The sequence below is a fragment of the Myotis yumanensis genome, unplaced genomic scaffold (genome assembly GCF_028538775.1).
Source record: "Myotis yumanensis isolate MYYU_CA2020_CCGP unplaced genomic scaffold, mMyoYum1.0.hap1 SCAF_10, whole genome shotgun sequence".
Classification (NCBI taxonomy): Eukaryota; Metazoa; Chordata; class Mammalia; order Chiroptera; family Vespertilionidae; genus Myotis; species Myotis yumanensis.
The window spans coordinates 25,109,385-25,125,239 of record NW_027223761.1 but is presented as its reverse complement, the minus strand read 5'-3'; the positions used below and the strand labels follow the sequence as shown (position 1 = coordinate 25,125,239).

The window sequence follows — 15,855 nt, the reverse complement described above, 5'->3', positions numbered from 1 at the left end:
TGATTTGCATGTTAAATTTAATTCTACTTGATCTTTAAATATTAAAATTTAATATTTAAATTTAATATTGGGATTTGTTGAGTGTATATGGGGAGAGGGGGTTGCTCATTCTTTAGCTCTTCAAGACAGTAGCTTCTTGTTCTTGCAAGCACTTTATTCCACTCTTAAAAACTTTGTCTTCTGATAAATTCATTATAATCAAGACATCTGCCCATGAAACTGTAGTGGAGTATCATATTGATCCTAATAGTAGGATCAATTTATTTTATGTGTGCTAGAAACAGATGGGAGAGAAAGCTTGCTTAGTTCTTACAAGGGTAACAATGCTTCTTTTTCACCCTTGTGCTGGCGGTACTAATTATCATCAAAATCTCTTTAGAACAGGAATTTTAGCACAGATATAGTTCATGCGGAGGGCAGGAGGGCATGCATGTAAGGGCACCACAGCCAACTGTCAACAACAGGCAAACAAATTCACCATTTTTTTTCGTTTACTTTTTTAAAAATATATTTTATTGATTTTTTACAGAGAGGAAGAGAGAGGGAGATAGTCAGAAACATCGATGAGCGAGAAACATCGACCAGCCGCCTCCTGCACACCTCCCACTGGGGATGGGCCTGCAGCCAAGGTACATGCCCTTGACAGGAATCGAACCTGGGACCCTTCAATCCGCAGGCCGACGCTCTATCCACTGAGCCAAACCAGTTAGGGCCATTTTTTTGCTTTACTTGATATTCAAAATTGAAAATTGAGATTGCCTAATGAGTTACTCAACTGATATGGCCGAATTGATTAGTCTGTCAATATGGGGCAGATAGATATAGGCTCAGGGTGTGTGGTTTGTGTGTACTCACACATATTGCTAGGCATATCTTTCAGTGTGTAAAGCCAGTGAACACTTACTCTCGAGTATCATCAAGTTTTTCCACTCCATTTCCTCCCAAATCAGAGTATTATAACAGACTTTGAAATAGTTGTAGGTTATATCCAGGGAATTTGTTAAAATCTTACCTCATATTTGGTCTTCTCAATAGCTCAGAAAGGAACCTTTGGAAGGGTCTGAGAAACCCAGCTTCTGAGGTAAACATTTCCATACGGCATTTCCAATCAGAGTGAAATATGACAACAATACAGAGTCCAAAGGGAAGGTTGGTTGGATTTTTGCTTGAAAGGTGACCAGTCTAGGTTCATTTTCTACTAGTATGTATTTGCTATGGTGATGTTACCATCAATTAAACTTGCCATTTGGGTTCATCTGTAAAAGCACCCACATGACTACATTTGATGGTTCTCTTTCTAGAGAGGACAAGAATTATAGCCACAGAATCCAAGACACATCTACATTAAAGCATCTTTTTTCCGAAAAGTAAAATGAAAGCAGACAGGTTGATAGAGAATAGACTCATATTTCACACCAGATCCAATTTATGGTACCATCAAAATCTATTCCCTAACCCTAAACCTAACCCTAACCCTAAACACTACCACTAAACGTAACCCTAACCCTAACCCTAACCCTAACCCTAATCCTAACCCCTAATCCTAACCCTAACCCTAACTCTAAACACTAAACCCTAACCCTAACACTAACCATAAACCCTATCCTAACCCTAACCCTAACCCTAAACCCTAAACACTAACCCTAACCCTAAACACTAAACCCTAACCCTAACCATAACCCTAACCCAAACCCCTAACCCTAACCTTAACCCTAAAGACTAAACCCTAACCCTAAACCTAACACTAAACAATAAAACCTAACCGTAACCCTAACCCTAAACACTAAACCCTACCCATAACCCTAACCCTAACCCTAACCTTAACACTAACCTAAACACTAAACCCTAACCCTAACCCTAACCCTAACCCCTAACCCTAACCCTAACCCTAAACACTAAACCCTAACCCTAACCCTAAACACTAAACCCTAACCCTAACCCTAACCCTAAACACTAAACACTAACCCTAACCCTAACCCTAACCCTAAACACTAAACCCTAACCCTAACCCCTAACCCTAAAGCCTAACCCTAACCCTAACCCTAACTCTAAAGCCTAACCCTAACCCTAACCCTAACACTATCCCTCTGTATCACCACTCCCTCTCTGAAATAAATAAAAATATATTTTAAAAAAACAATTCATTTAAAATAAATTGACAAATTTGTTCATTAGCTGGAGTTTCCACTGAAAACTAAGCTTATTATATTTAACCTTGTAAATCTTAAAATAGACAACAAATGAAGAAAATAAAACTATTTATTTCGAATGTTAAAAGATGAAAATCATTATTTATTTCAGAGAGGGAGAGGTGAGAGAGAGAGATAGGAACATCAATGATGACATAGAATCATTAATTGCTGCCTCCTGCATGCCTATGACTGGGGATCAAGCCCTCAACCCAGCATTGTCCTGAATGGGAATAATTGAACTGTGACCTCTTATTTCATAGGTTGCTGCTCAACCACTGAGTCATGCCAGCCGAGCTTAATGTTAAAGATGAAACTGTGTTTAAAAATATAAGCAATGATTTCTTTCTAGGATGTGTGGCTGTTGGCTTCTGTATTGTACTTTTCAAGTAGAAAAGAGCTGAGAGTCCTGTATTTGAAGAGGGATATGGGAAAGGCCAGAGGAGAGAGTGGATTTCGCCATTTTTATTCTCAATAGAAGGAATTATGTTGCAGCCATATATTTAGCCAGATGTTTGTAAATATTGTTTTTTATTTCTTTCTAGATATCTAAGATATCGATATAGATTAAATATAGATAGACATTGATTTTATATCTATATCTATATCCATATAAATATATATATCTACACTAATAAAAGAGAAACATGCAAATTGGTGTCACTCTGCTATGCCCACCAGCCCATCAGAGTGACTATGCAAATTAACCCAACAAAGATGGCAGTTAATTTGCATATATAGGCACAGAGCGAAGACTGATGGCTCAGGCCGGAGTGAAGACTGACGACTGAAGAGGCTTGGCTTCTCTGCTGCGGCCAGACCAAAGGCCTGGGTCCTGGGTGCCGGAGGAAAACCAGTGCAGGCAGCCAGGGGAAGGAAGGCTTATTGCATGAATCTTCATGCAATGGGCTTCTAATATATATATATATATATATATATATATATATATATATATATATGATAGATAGATAGACAAAAAGCCAGAGACCAGAACACCGCAGCCCCTTGCTCAGGACAGCCTTGCCCTCCCAGAAGGGACTCCCACCTTGATTAGGGGTGTGGCCAGCCTGCAAACCACCATGGCCCCTTGCCCAGGCTGGCCTCACCCCCAGTGGGGACCCCCCACCCAGATCCAGGGCCCCAATCAGGGCAGGACAGCAGGTCTCCACCCATCCACCAGACCTCTATTCCTATATAATAAAAGGGTAATATGAAAATTGACCCTAAAGGCAGAACAACCAGAACTACCGCTAGACTAGTCACTATTGAGGTGCACTCACCACCTCTCGGTCCCTTTCCCTGGCTGGCAGGTTCTGATCTCCTGGTGGTGATCGGGGAACCAAGGGTGGGTGGCGGGGGATGTGGGTGGTGCAAGGCCAAGGCCCCTGCCCCGCCAGTCGTCCCACACACAGAGGGTGACCTATGGCAGGGGCAGGGCCGGCAAGTGGGCGGGAACAGCTGAACTCTCAGTCCCTTCCCCCGGCCATCAGGCGCCAATCACCTGATGGTGAAAGGGGAACTGGGGGGAGGTGGCGGCAGGGGGTGGGGCCAGCTGTGGGAAGCCAGGGAAGGTGGCCTTAATCACAGGCCAGGCCTAGAGACCATACCTACACACAAATTTTGTGCACTGGGCCTCTAGTAGGTATATATTATTGTTAACCATTACACATTTCTTCCAAACTCTCATAAGATATTTGAAAGCCAATTTAAGGGAGCGTTGGTCTGTTGAAATAAACTGAATCAGTTTTTAAGCTAGTGTCTTTGGGTCAGCATTCTGGAAAATAGTAAACAATAAAGGTACATAAACCTTAACGATGTTGATTCCAAATTAGTCAATGCTCACTTCTCTACACCTTCTGACTGACTATATTTTACTGTTACAAATAAGAAATTTAGGAATTGCTCATGTATTTTTTTACATGGCAGTTAGAGTAGGACATTAAATCAATACATTATGTGTGATTATTCTTAGCTTTTTAATGTGTCAAAGCAGATTCTGTAACTGGGAATTAATTGAATGTTGTGAACAGCTTTGTAAACATTTGCTCTAAAATGTAAAAAACAAAACAGATATATTGCTGTTTCTGGAAATTTCTGAGGACAAGAAGGACAAGGTAACCTATCTTATCTAATAAAGAGGGAATATGCAAATTGACTGTCATGTTGTAATGGTCAAGATGGCCGTACCCACAGTGGAGGCCAAGTTCCCATAACAAGCCTTAATGAGCAATCAGCAGGAACTTGAGGCTGCGTGGCACTGGGCTGGGGCAGGGGACCTGAGGCTGTGCCCTGTGCCTAGTGGGGCTTGACAGGGGACCTCAGGCCACGCCCCCCCCACCCAAGTGCCGGGTCGGGGGACCTCAGGCCATGCCCCCTGCCATGCGGGGCTTGACGAGGACCTCAAAGTGCACCGCCTAGCCTAGACCAGGCCAGGGGACCTCAGGCCATGCCCCCCACTCCAGCGCTGGGCTGGGGGACCTCATGCCACGCCCCCTGCCCTGGCCTGGGGCAGGGGAACTCAGGCTCTAACCCCTGCCCAGCGGGGCTTGACGAGGGTGGGGCTGGCTAGGTCTGGATCTTGCCCAATGTGGGTGGGGCCGGCCGGGTCTGGTTCTCGTGCACTTTCGAGGCGCATGTGGGTGGGCAGGAACTTGACTCTGAGTCCCACGGCATGCCCCAGACTCTGACAAGTGGAAGGTTTTCATATACATTTTTACTAATATTCTTTCATCTCTGACATTGCTATTACAGAGAAAGGGCAAAAAGCAATATTAAAATATTTCCTCTAATTAATTTCCTTTTAATGTGCATGAATTTTGTGCACTAGGCCACTAGTTAAGTCATAAAAATCTCTTAATAGTAACTTCTGTGTATATGCTTGTGTGTGTGTACACACATTTGTCCTAAACCCTGGGTAGCTCCCATATTACAGGCACTATTCAAAACACTAAGAAATAAGCAAACAGAATAATTTCTTGTTCTATGATGAAATCCAGTCTTAATTTATTCAAGAAGGATGTCCATTGCCAGAGCACTTAAGGCTTGGTTGTTTTTCTCACCTGAAAGTTTGATATCCAAAGAATAGCCTGGGAAACAGTCATTTTATTTGAGGTTATAAATAAGTTATAAATAGACATTAGACATCCTTGTCTTCTAGCAATGGCAACTACACAAGTCTACTAACCAATAAGCAAGAAGTATGTGGACTGTGTAGGTCTACGTGTGTGTATGTGTGTGTTTGTGTGCACACGCATGCACGTGTTGCCTTAGAAATGGGTAATCTTCTCAAATGCCACATTGTCGTAGCTTTTGTCCTTGGGATCGTAGCCTGGACTGTGGACCAGGCTTTCTCTCCTGAGTCCATTCTGTAAGACAGATTCAGTTCCTTGTTTCCAGGTACTGCCATTCTCAAGCGTTTCCTGGGGAAAGGGAAAAGGCACATATTAGTGAAATCGTCTTGATGTATTAGGAAGCAAATCGAGGGACTGTTACTTAGGCCTCCTGATCAAAAAAAATGATATGTACTGGTAAATATGAAAGTATCACAATTAACTGACCCAGGGCACTTTCTAATTGATAACTTTGACGCCTCAATCCATGTAGGTACTATTTCTAATGATGATACAATCAAAAAGAATAATTTAGTGAGCCTTTACAGTATGTCGTGTGTTGTGTGAAAAAAATTATATATATATATCTTATTAAGCAAACCTGTGACATAGTGGCATTACCTCCCAAGGAGAGAGTACCTGTGTCTCTGATAGTGGTATGGTGGGGGCATAACTGGGTACCTGTATACAGATGCTCCTATACAGAGGCTGCTCGATGATACTCTTTGGCAGCGGAGCCTAATAGTGACATGCTACATGTTCCCTCCCACTCTCAACTCATCCTTGGGACCAGAAACTGCTTGCATCAACAGAACTCACCATTTATTTCAAGAAAATATTGCCCAGAAAGATAAATATGTAAACTACTTGATAACTTGATTCCTTCCTTCTAGAACTTATTCAAAATCCACTCATCCAAACAATAAACTGCTCAGCCAGCTGCCTCCTCAGCAGAATAGGTTTCCTCCCCATCCGGAACCCCTGTCCAGATGGTGCGCATCTTACTGAAGTAACTGTTCAACTCAGCTTCACTTCATGGACATGTTCTTACGGTGTTTTGGGGGAAAGGAGAACAATTGACACCTTAGTCAGGGGTCCTCAAACTTTTTAAACAGGGGGCCAGTTCACTGTCCCTCAGACCGTTGGAGGGCCGGACTATAGTTAAAAAAAACAAAACTATGAACAAATTCCTATGCACACTGCACATATCTTATTTTGAAGTAAAAAAACAAAATGGGAACAAATACAATATTTTTATTTGCATGTGGCCCGTGGGCCATAGTTTGAGGACCCCTGCCTTAGGTGATGTGGTTAGGGTGAGGAGTCCCCCTCCTACAATGCTAAAAGAATGAAATGTCTGGGACTGAAAGGATGATAATAAACTCTATCTAAAAAGGGGAAAAAAAATACAACACGTCGGCCATTAGTCAGGCTAAAACGATAGACACACATAAGACCAGACACAAATGTAACAGAAACATTGCTCCCCTCAAGGTTCTGCACTTGTCAAATGCCACAGCAACTTTCTAGTGGTTAGTGCTTTTTAGCCCACGCTGCTGCAGACAGCTTTGTTTTCATACTCGCTTCCCTTCAACCGCTCCCAGAATCCTTCAGCAGCAACCCAAACCCAAAATACATGCCGATCTCCCCTCCTGTTGAGGGTGGCATTCCCTGGTTCCCCTGGAGTGCCCCCCACTCTTGCTGCATCAAGTCAGTAAGTCTAATTTGGTCTAACCACAGGCCTTGGTCTTTGGATGATGTGATCCCGGTAGTACCTGGACAGTGTCTCTAGCCCTGCCTGGCCAAAACACAGTTCTCAGTGGGGTAAGAGCAGTGGGGAGAATTTTGTATCCTGCTGCTGCTTCTCTAACTGAAGAAGTGCCCCCAATAAATCTTACTTTATATTCATTCTCCATGGAACTAGAGATGTTTGTGCACAGGTTGTGCTGCAGTCCACCCCAGTTCTAAGATAAAAGCTGAAGTTCAGAGAGGTTAAGTAACTAACCCAAGGAAAGTAAGACATGGAAGCAGGGTTAAACCCAGGGCTGACTCTAAAGCCCATACTTTTCACCATTTTATGAGACTGTGCTCCTATTTTTCCCCTTTTCTGGCATTCATTTTTATATTTTTCCTACAATTCACCCTCAGAAGGGTTCAAAGGAATTTTGGAAATTGATCACTTGCAAAGATAACAATTTAGCCCAGAGGCACATTTAGCTACAACACAATTACTTGCTTAAAAGCTAATTGGCTGAGCCCTAGTTGGTTTGGCTCAGTGGATAGAGTGTCAGCCTGTGGACAGAAGGATCCCAGGTTCGATTCCAGTCAAGAGAACATGCCCAGTTGTGGGCTCAATCCCCAGTAGGGGATGTGCAGGAAGCAGCCAATCAATGATTCTCATCATTGATGTTCCTATCTATCTCTCCCTCTCCTTTCCTCTCTGAAATCAATAAAAATAAATAAATTAAAGCTGTAAAAAAGAAAAAAAGCTAATTGGGTGAGATATCTGAAGTTGAGACCCAGATTCCTTCAAGTTCTAACACTCACTGCCTTCCCTCCACACACCTGCCTGTGCAGATGGTTTAAAGGGGCAAAAGGGAATCCCTTTGAGCCAGTGTCTATTTTCCAGAAGCTCAACATCAGCTCACCTGCTCCGACCCACGGTCATGCTGTACTCCACACCAGCACAGTGTTTTATATTCCTTAGACCAAAAGCAAAATAGATTGCAGACGGGTCTGATCAGCATTGGCTGAATATCTTTGCCACTCTGGTGTCCTATAAATGAAAGAACAGATGGATTAGGTGGTTGCACCCTTCCAGGACTTCCTTTGAGGACTGAGGCATCATCAACTTGAGAAGCAGGTCATGACTTAGTTGTCAAGGTAAAATCAGGCCCGATTAGTTAATAGACAGACATTAGTCACTGCTCAAAGTGGTGGGAGTTGGTTTTTAAACATCCACAAGCTGTCAGGTCAGGCAAGATCCTGGCTATAGAGTTAAACAGAGAGAACACATTTATGTTAAAATAGTTATTATGGAAAACCTTACTACTAGTACCCTTTATAGGTCAACAGAAGTGATAGCAGAAATTATACAATGTCTTTCTTTAGGAAAGCTCTCAGTTGTGAACCAAATCAGATATATAGGGGAGATATCTATAAATATATGCTACATATGGTTAATCATATATATGTTATATATATGAATCATTATTAATCATATGTATTAGATATATATGATTTATCCTATATAATAAAGAGTTAATATGCAAATTGACCACCACTCCAACACAAAAAATGGCGGCCCCCATGTGGTCAAAGATGGCCGCCCCCATGTGGACACAAGATGGCCTGCAGGGGAGGGCAGTTGTGGGTGATCAGGCCAGCAGGGGAGGGCAGTTGGGAGCAACCGGGCCAGCAGGGGAGGGCAGTTGGGGGCGACCAGGCAGGCAGGGGAGGGCAGTTGGGGGCGACTGGGCTGGCAGGGGAGGGCAGTTGCAGGGGACCGGGCCTGCAGGAGAGGGCATTTACAGGTGACCGAGCTGGCAGGGGAGGGCAGTTGGGGGCAATCGGGCCAGCAGGAGAGTGGTTAGGGGGTGATCAGGCTGGCAGGCAGAAGCGGCTAGGGGCAATTAGGCAGACAGGCAGGCGAGCATTTGGGAGCCAGCAGTCCTGGATTGTGAGGGGGATGTCTGACTGCCCGTTTAGGCCCACATGGATCGGGCCTAAAAAGGCAGTCAGACATCCCTTGAGGGGTCCCAGAGTGGAGAGGGTGCAGGCTGGGCTGAGGGACACACTCCCCCCGCCAGACCACGAATTTTGTGCACTGAGCCTCTAGTAATTATATAAAAAGAGATTTTTTTTTGCATGTTAGTCTGGAGAAGAGGAGATTTTTGTGGTGGATCCAAAATCACACCAGTTAGCCAGCTACCAAGACCACCAATGCATGAAACTAGGCCATGTCTTCCTTGGCCCCAAAGAGAAGACCCAGTTTCCAACCTGTGAGGAAACTGATGATTACTCCAGCAGCAATGCATCCCAGGCAGCCCACTGCACTGTAGTAAAGGTAGGAGATCGAATACCAGGAGTCAGCGATCGCAGGCCTGTGGAGGAAGGACAACAGCACGTCACCAGTTCTGTGGGTTCTGAAGTTACGATTCACAGTGACTTAGAGAACTGCTCAGGGTTCGTTTTAAGGCCTGGCATTGCTCAAAACCCCAAAGCTCAACTTTTTGTCATTTGATTATTTTTTGAAAACTCAAAGCTAGACAAGTTGTGTTTGTAGCCCATCTATCCCAGGATTACAAATATTGCTGCTGAATTACAATGACAATGAGAACTATGCTTTCCACTTATTTTGTATTATTTATTCTTCAGACATTTATTAAATCCAGATTTAGTGCCAGAAATTATGACAGGCACTGAAGATTAAAAGATGAGCAAGCCACAGGCTATATATTGGAGTTAACAATCATAAAATGGAGTGGCAATGCGTTGGTGGAATAGACACAGAAGATTCTGGGAGTATTAGAAAGGGTATAAAACCCAGGCTGATGTGTGAAATGACACCTTAGTTTATTTTCAAAGAATGGTTAAGAGTTAACTAAGTAAAGAAAAGAGGATACTATACGCATAAGCAGTAAGAAAGAAACAACATGGTAGACCTGGGAACTATAAATATTGCTTGTCCATAAGATTTGTGGAGAGAATAGGTCTAAACTAGATGACACTCAGAGGCAAATGACAGCAAGATAATGTAGTTCTCATACATTATATAGAAAGGATCACCTCCTCAGGACCATAGTTAGATGTGAGAATGCACACTTACTAGAGACAGGTACAGTGCCCCTGGCTTGCTCTCTCTTCCTCTCATTCTCTCTCCCTGTATATAGATAGATAGATGATAGATAGATAGATAGATAGATAGATAGATAGATAGATAGATGATAGATAGATAGATAGATGATAGATAGATGATAGATAGATGATAGATAATAGCTAGAGTTCAATAGACAGATATAATTTAATATAGAGATATAAATGTAATATGATTTACTAATGTTTAATCCTAGCAATGTCCCAGTAATTATTACCTTCTCTAAGGATTGTGAGAAATCGAGACATGACAAGTTACTAACTTGTGCAGCATGGATAAATCATACAACCAAAATCCAAACCAGGTATTTTGGATTTCAAAGTCTATGGTCCTCTCTCTGCACTACATTATCTCCTGTATTTTGGTATTTTAAATTACTTATCCCAGCTAGAAATAGAAAAGACAACCCTTTGCTAGTCCCTGTACAGTTTGAGTTAGAAACTATAAGTTTTCAGCACTGCTCCCATCTCAGTAGTATGTCCACCATCATTCTCCATCTTGCCCACAAAACTATTCTACTCAGAGCATTTATTCTTTTAAAAATACTTATAATCTTCATATTCTATTTTCAAACTTTTCACTATTTTTTCTAATTTGCACTCATATTCCAGCTAATCCTTCTGTCACCTTTACTGTTCCACACTGGAATGTAGAGCAATAGATATCTACAGAAATCATGGACGTCAATGCTGTGTGCTGCCCAGAGGGAGTCTCACAGGAAAGCAATATTGGTCTTGCCTTGCTCCTTCTTTTAACCTGGTGGCTCACCCTCTGGGATTTACCTCTGCCTTTGAAGACACCATACCTGCTGGATAGTGCTGGAGGCACTAACCCCGTCGCATTTGATGGGACACACTGGTTTGTCGACAAAGGCAAGGGCCATGTCTTGGAGGCTGGTGCGGGATAAATGAAGGCCCCAATGGCCACCCAAAATGCCAATGCGATTCCAGTCAGAAGGCCGCCTAGTGCACCCTGATGAAGGAAAGGAAAAGTTAATGGCAAAGCCATTGAAAGCATAATGAGGTGAGGAATACTGTGCCTCAGAGATTCTGGCTTTCCACCCCAAATCTCAGCCACACATTCTGGAAACAGCGCACTCAAACTGCCTTCCTTCCAACTCCCTCGACACTGCTTTATTTAGAAATAACTGGTTCCTTAAATGAAAATATTGGATAATTTTATAGTGATTATTATATTTCAATTCCTAGCAGGAATTTGCTTCTCTCCATTTGGCTTCTTTCTCTCACTTATCACTCACTTAAAACACTGTCGAAACCTCAGTTCCCAGTAGCTGAGTTTCAGACGTTTTGGAAAACTTCAGATAATGGAGACAGTTGCGGTAATTTATCATTAATAGTCATTATGAGCTAGAATACAGAAGCTCCACTCCCATATGCTCTTCCAAGTGTTTCTGGCAGAGTCTCTGATTCCCAGGTTTGGAGTGTTGAGTCTAAGTTCTAGCATGTGTATTTACTAGCCCTTTCATTGCAGGGTTATATTTCTTGCTAAACAGTGAAAAGTCACCTTTTTTTTGTAAAGGAAACAGTTGAACAGAGACCAGCACCACTGGAAAACAAAATCTCGGTTCTCCTGGCTCTCCTGGATAGCTGAGCCTTCTCTGGGAGAGAAAGCAACTTGCTGGTTTCTCTATTTACTCAGAATAAAGCTTCTCCAATAACAGCACTAAAATGTTCCTTTCACCATTATTTGAGAAAGCTAAAGCCATGTATGCGATTTGAATAGTTGTACCCTGGTCTGACTAGAGGTCTGTAAACTTATATTATAAAAAGCCAGCTAATAGCATTTTAGGCTTTGAGGACCATGCAGGACTGTCACAACTACTGGGTTCTGCCACTTAGCATAAAACCAGCCATAGGCAATATGCAAACAAAGGAGACTGGTTGTGTTCCGGTAGAATTCATGGGCCCTGGAATGCGAATATTATGTAATATTCATGTGTTATGGGACATTCTTCTTCTTTTGATTTCCTTCCAACAATTTAAACACGTCAAATCATTTTTAGCTTGCAAGCCACACCAAAAACGGGAAGATGGCTCAATTTGGCTTGAAAAGTGCAGCTTGCTGAGGTCTATAGGGCCTACCAGTAAAGGGTGAATGGACTTCAGTAGAAAGTTCAACCCTGGCTGACTTAGCGTAGCTGTCTTGAAAGCCATGCTGAGAAGAATTCTGAGGTTGCATCCACATTCTGTGGAGAGGGAGCCAGGATTGATTAGTAGGATACACCATGGCCAATGGCAAGGGGAGAGGTGATACAGATTTGTAGTATTTATTATTTTTTATCTAGAACAAGGTAGTTTTCCCAACTAAATAGAAGGGCCATAATTCACTAACATACATAACAAAATAATTTTTAGAATGCATTAAAGTATTATATGGCTAGTTATTAATTTTTTTGTGGCTAAGAGATTGCCTTCCCACTTCTGTATCTCCAAGGATATGCCTATCCTTGTCAACCTTGATATCAGAAAAGTTGATGAAAACAAAATATCTTCTAATAAGACTGCAGGGGAAGTAGTGCAGTTCCCTCCTGTCCAATCTCTTTACCTAGCCTCATAAGATTTATCTAGAATAATGGTCAGGTGGCCACAAATATCTACTTAGGTATACCATTGGATCAGGCATTCTAGCACCCCATAGTATATTAAAAATATGCATAGAGTCAGGTTTTCTGCAAACTTTCGAAATTATATATATATGAATAAATGGCAATAATAAAAAACCAGTAACATGCTACGTTGAAAAGATTATGATATTTAAAATATTTTTAAATTTTAAATATTTTTTATTATTTTTCCAAATAGATGTTCATTTTGAGTTATACTTACTACACAGTCACCCAACCAATATTTACTTAAAGACAACCTATTAGTTTGTCAGCTAGCCAAACTAAGAAGATTCAGCTCTCAGAATATGCAGGGCTCATCTCCACATTCCTCCTTAAATTAGTTCATTAACTTCAATTAGTTATAATTTAGGTACAAATATAGAAAACATTTACATATATTTTGAAGTTTTAAAAATTTTGTTTTAACAAACTATTTCTGAATTTATTGTATGTTTTAAATTTCATTTGGTGAGCCCTTACTTTAGGGAAGACAATGTCAACCCTAAAGAATCAGCTTGGGCCCTAGCCGGTTTTGCTCAATGGATAGAGTGTTGGCCTCCAGACGGAAGGGTCCTTGGTTCAATTCTGGTTAAGGGCACATGCCCGGGTTGTGGGCTCGATCCCCAGTAGGGTCCACAGGGCATGTGCAGGAGTCAGCCAACCAACGATTATCTCTCATCATTAATGTTTTTATCTCTCTCTCCCTCTCCCTTCCTCTCTGAAATCAATAAAAATATATTTAAAAAATAATCAGCTTTGATGCCATGACATTTGTTATTTCAGGACCATCTCTTTGTTTTCTGCTTCTGAAATGGCTTCACTGAAGTCAGAGATAGGAGGGCTCGGGTTTTGTTTAGTTCCATGGAAAGAAGCCACTGTGTTGTGTTTTTGTTTTGGTTTTTTTCCTGGCAAAGACAAATTACCAGGACAATTTGAGAGAAGAGAGAGGTGCAGGATCCTTACCTTCCAGTTTACAAAAGGAAACACGATTCCCAAGGTGAACAAGCCCAGCATTGGCCCCCCACACATGCCGTGGATGCTGAGCGCAGCCTGTGGAGAAAGTACATCGAAATCATGACTTCATAAACCATAGGGGACCACCTTTTTCTTACACTGGGGATAAAATGTAGCCCTAGTCTTGCCCCGCCAGTGTGGCTCCGTGGTTGAGCATCGGACTATGAACCAGGAGGTCATGGTTGTATTGCTAGTCAGGGCACATGCCAGGGTTACAGGCTTGATCCCCAGTAAGGGGCATGCAGGAGGCAGCCACTCAATGATTCTCTCTCATCATTGATGTTTCCATCTCTCTCTTTCTCTCCCTTCCTCTCTGAAATCAATAAAAAATATATGTAAAAAAATTCAGTCCTAGTCCTGATTGTGCCATTTATTAATCATGTGTTTTCTGGAAATAATTTCTCCCATCTGAACTCAATGATAAACATTGTGTAAAAAAAATAAAAATACAGACATATGTCGTAGGAATATATTTACTGATACAGCTCCTAGGGCAATGGAAACTAAGGAGAAAATAAACAAATGGGACTACATCAAAATAAAAAGCTTCTGTACAGCAAAATAAACTATCAACAAAACAATAAGAAAGCCCACTGCATGGGAGAACATATTTGCCAATGCTATTTCAGATAAGGGTTTAATCTCCAAAATTTACAAGGAACTCATACAACCTGACAAAAGAAAGATAAACAATCCAATAAAAAAAAATGGGCAAAGGACCTAAGTAGACACTTTTCGACAGGGAACATTCAGAAAGCCAAGAGACATATGAAAACATTCTCAAAGTCACTAATCATCTGAGAGATACAAATCAAAATGACAATGAGGTAGCATCTCACACTGTCAGAATGGCTATCATCAACAAATCAACAAACGACAAGTGCTGGCGAGGATGTGGAGAAAAATGAACCCCCTTGTGCACTGCTGGTGGGAATGCAGACTGGTGCAACCACTGCGGAAAACAGTATGGGGTTTCCTCAAAAAGTTAAAAATGGAACTCCCATTTGACCTAGTGATCCCACTTCTAGGAATATATCCCAAGAAACCAGAAACACCAATCAGTAAGGATATATGCACCCTTATGTTCATAGCAGCACATTTACAATAGCTTAGATTTGCAAATAGCCTAAGTGCCCATCAGCAGAAGAGTGGATTAGAAAACTGTGGTACATCTACACAATGGAATACTATGCTGAGGTAAAAAAGAAGGAACTTTACCATGTGCAACAGCATGGTTGGAACTGCAGAGCGTTATGTTAAGTGAAACAAGCCAGTCAGAGAAAGGTAAATATCACATGATCTCACTCATATGTGGAATATAATGATCAACATAAACTGATGAGCAAAAATGGATCCAGAGGCAAGGTGGCACTGAGAAGACGTCCAACCTTGGAGAGAAGGTGGGGGCCAGGGGGTTAGAAATCCACCAAATGACTTGTATGCATACATATTAGCATGACCAATGGACACAGACACTGGGGCAGTGGGGACTTGTACTCAGGGGTGGGAGTGGTGGGGGTTAATTGGGAAAAAAGGAGACATGTAATACTATAAACAATAAAAGTTGTTGTATTTTGTTAAAAATAAAATAAAATAAAAATACATACAAACAAACCTGTGTGCGTGTGTGCATGTGCGTGCATGTGTGTGTGTGTGTGTGTGTGTGTATGTGTGTATGCACAGGTAACCATGATTTTTAGAAATAGGTTTTCTCAAGCTAAAACTCATTGGTTTGTTTGTATTTTCTATTTTATCAAAAAGTTTTTATATAATGTACCAAATAAATATACCTATAACATATTTCATATCTTACATAGTTGATCAGCTATTTGAGCAATTGTATTAAATTTTTTAAAAACATGATTTTCTTGATTTCAGACAGAGTAAGGGAGAGGGAAAGAGAGATAGAAACATCAACAATGAGAGAGAATCATTGATTAACTGTTTCCTGCATGCCGGCTATTGGGGATCGAGCTCCCAACCTGAGCATGTGCACTGACCAGAATGGAACCATGCATGGGTTGATGCTCAACCACTGAA

At 41.6% G+C, this 15,855-nt stretch overlaps 1 protein-coding gene across 1 annotated transcript in view; it reads right to left on the bottom strand.

Annotated features, from left to right (window-relative positions):
- Positions 1-4,978: 4,978 nt before the first annotated feature.
- Positions 4,979-15,855, bottom strand: part of SLC5A12 (solute carrier family 5 member 12) — a 36,509-nt gene continuing 25,632 nt past the window's right edge. Inside the window, exons 11-15 of the mRNA XM_070426634.1 lie at positions 13,765-13,851; positions 10,981-11,147; positions 9,299-9,402; positions 7,948-8,075; positions 4,979-5,608 (exon numbers count right to left, since the gene is read on the bottom strand). Of these exons, the coding sequence (XP_070282735.1) occupies positions 5,456-5,608; positions 7,948-8,075; positions 9,299-9,402; positions 10,981-11,147; positions 13,765-13,851 (639 nt within the window). The 3' untranslated portion in view covers positions 4,979-5,455. The remainder of the gene's footprint in view (positions 5,609-7,947; positions 8,076-9,298; positions 9,403-10,980; positions 11,148-13,764; positions 13,852-15,855) is intronic.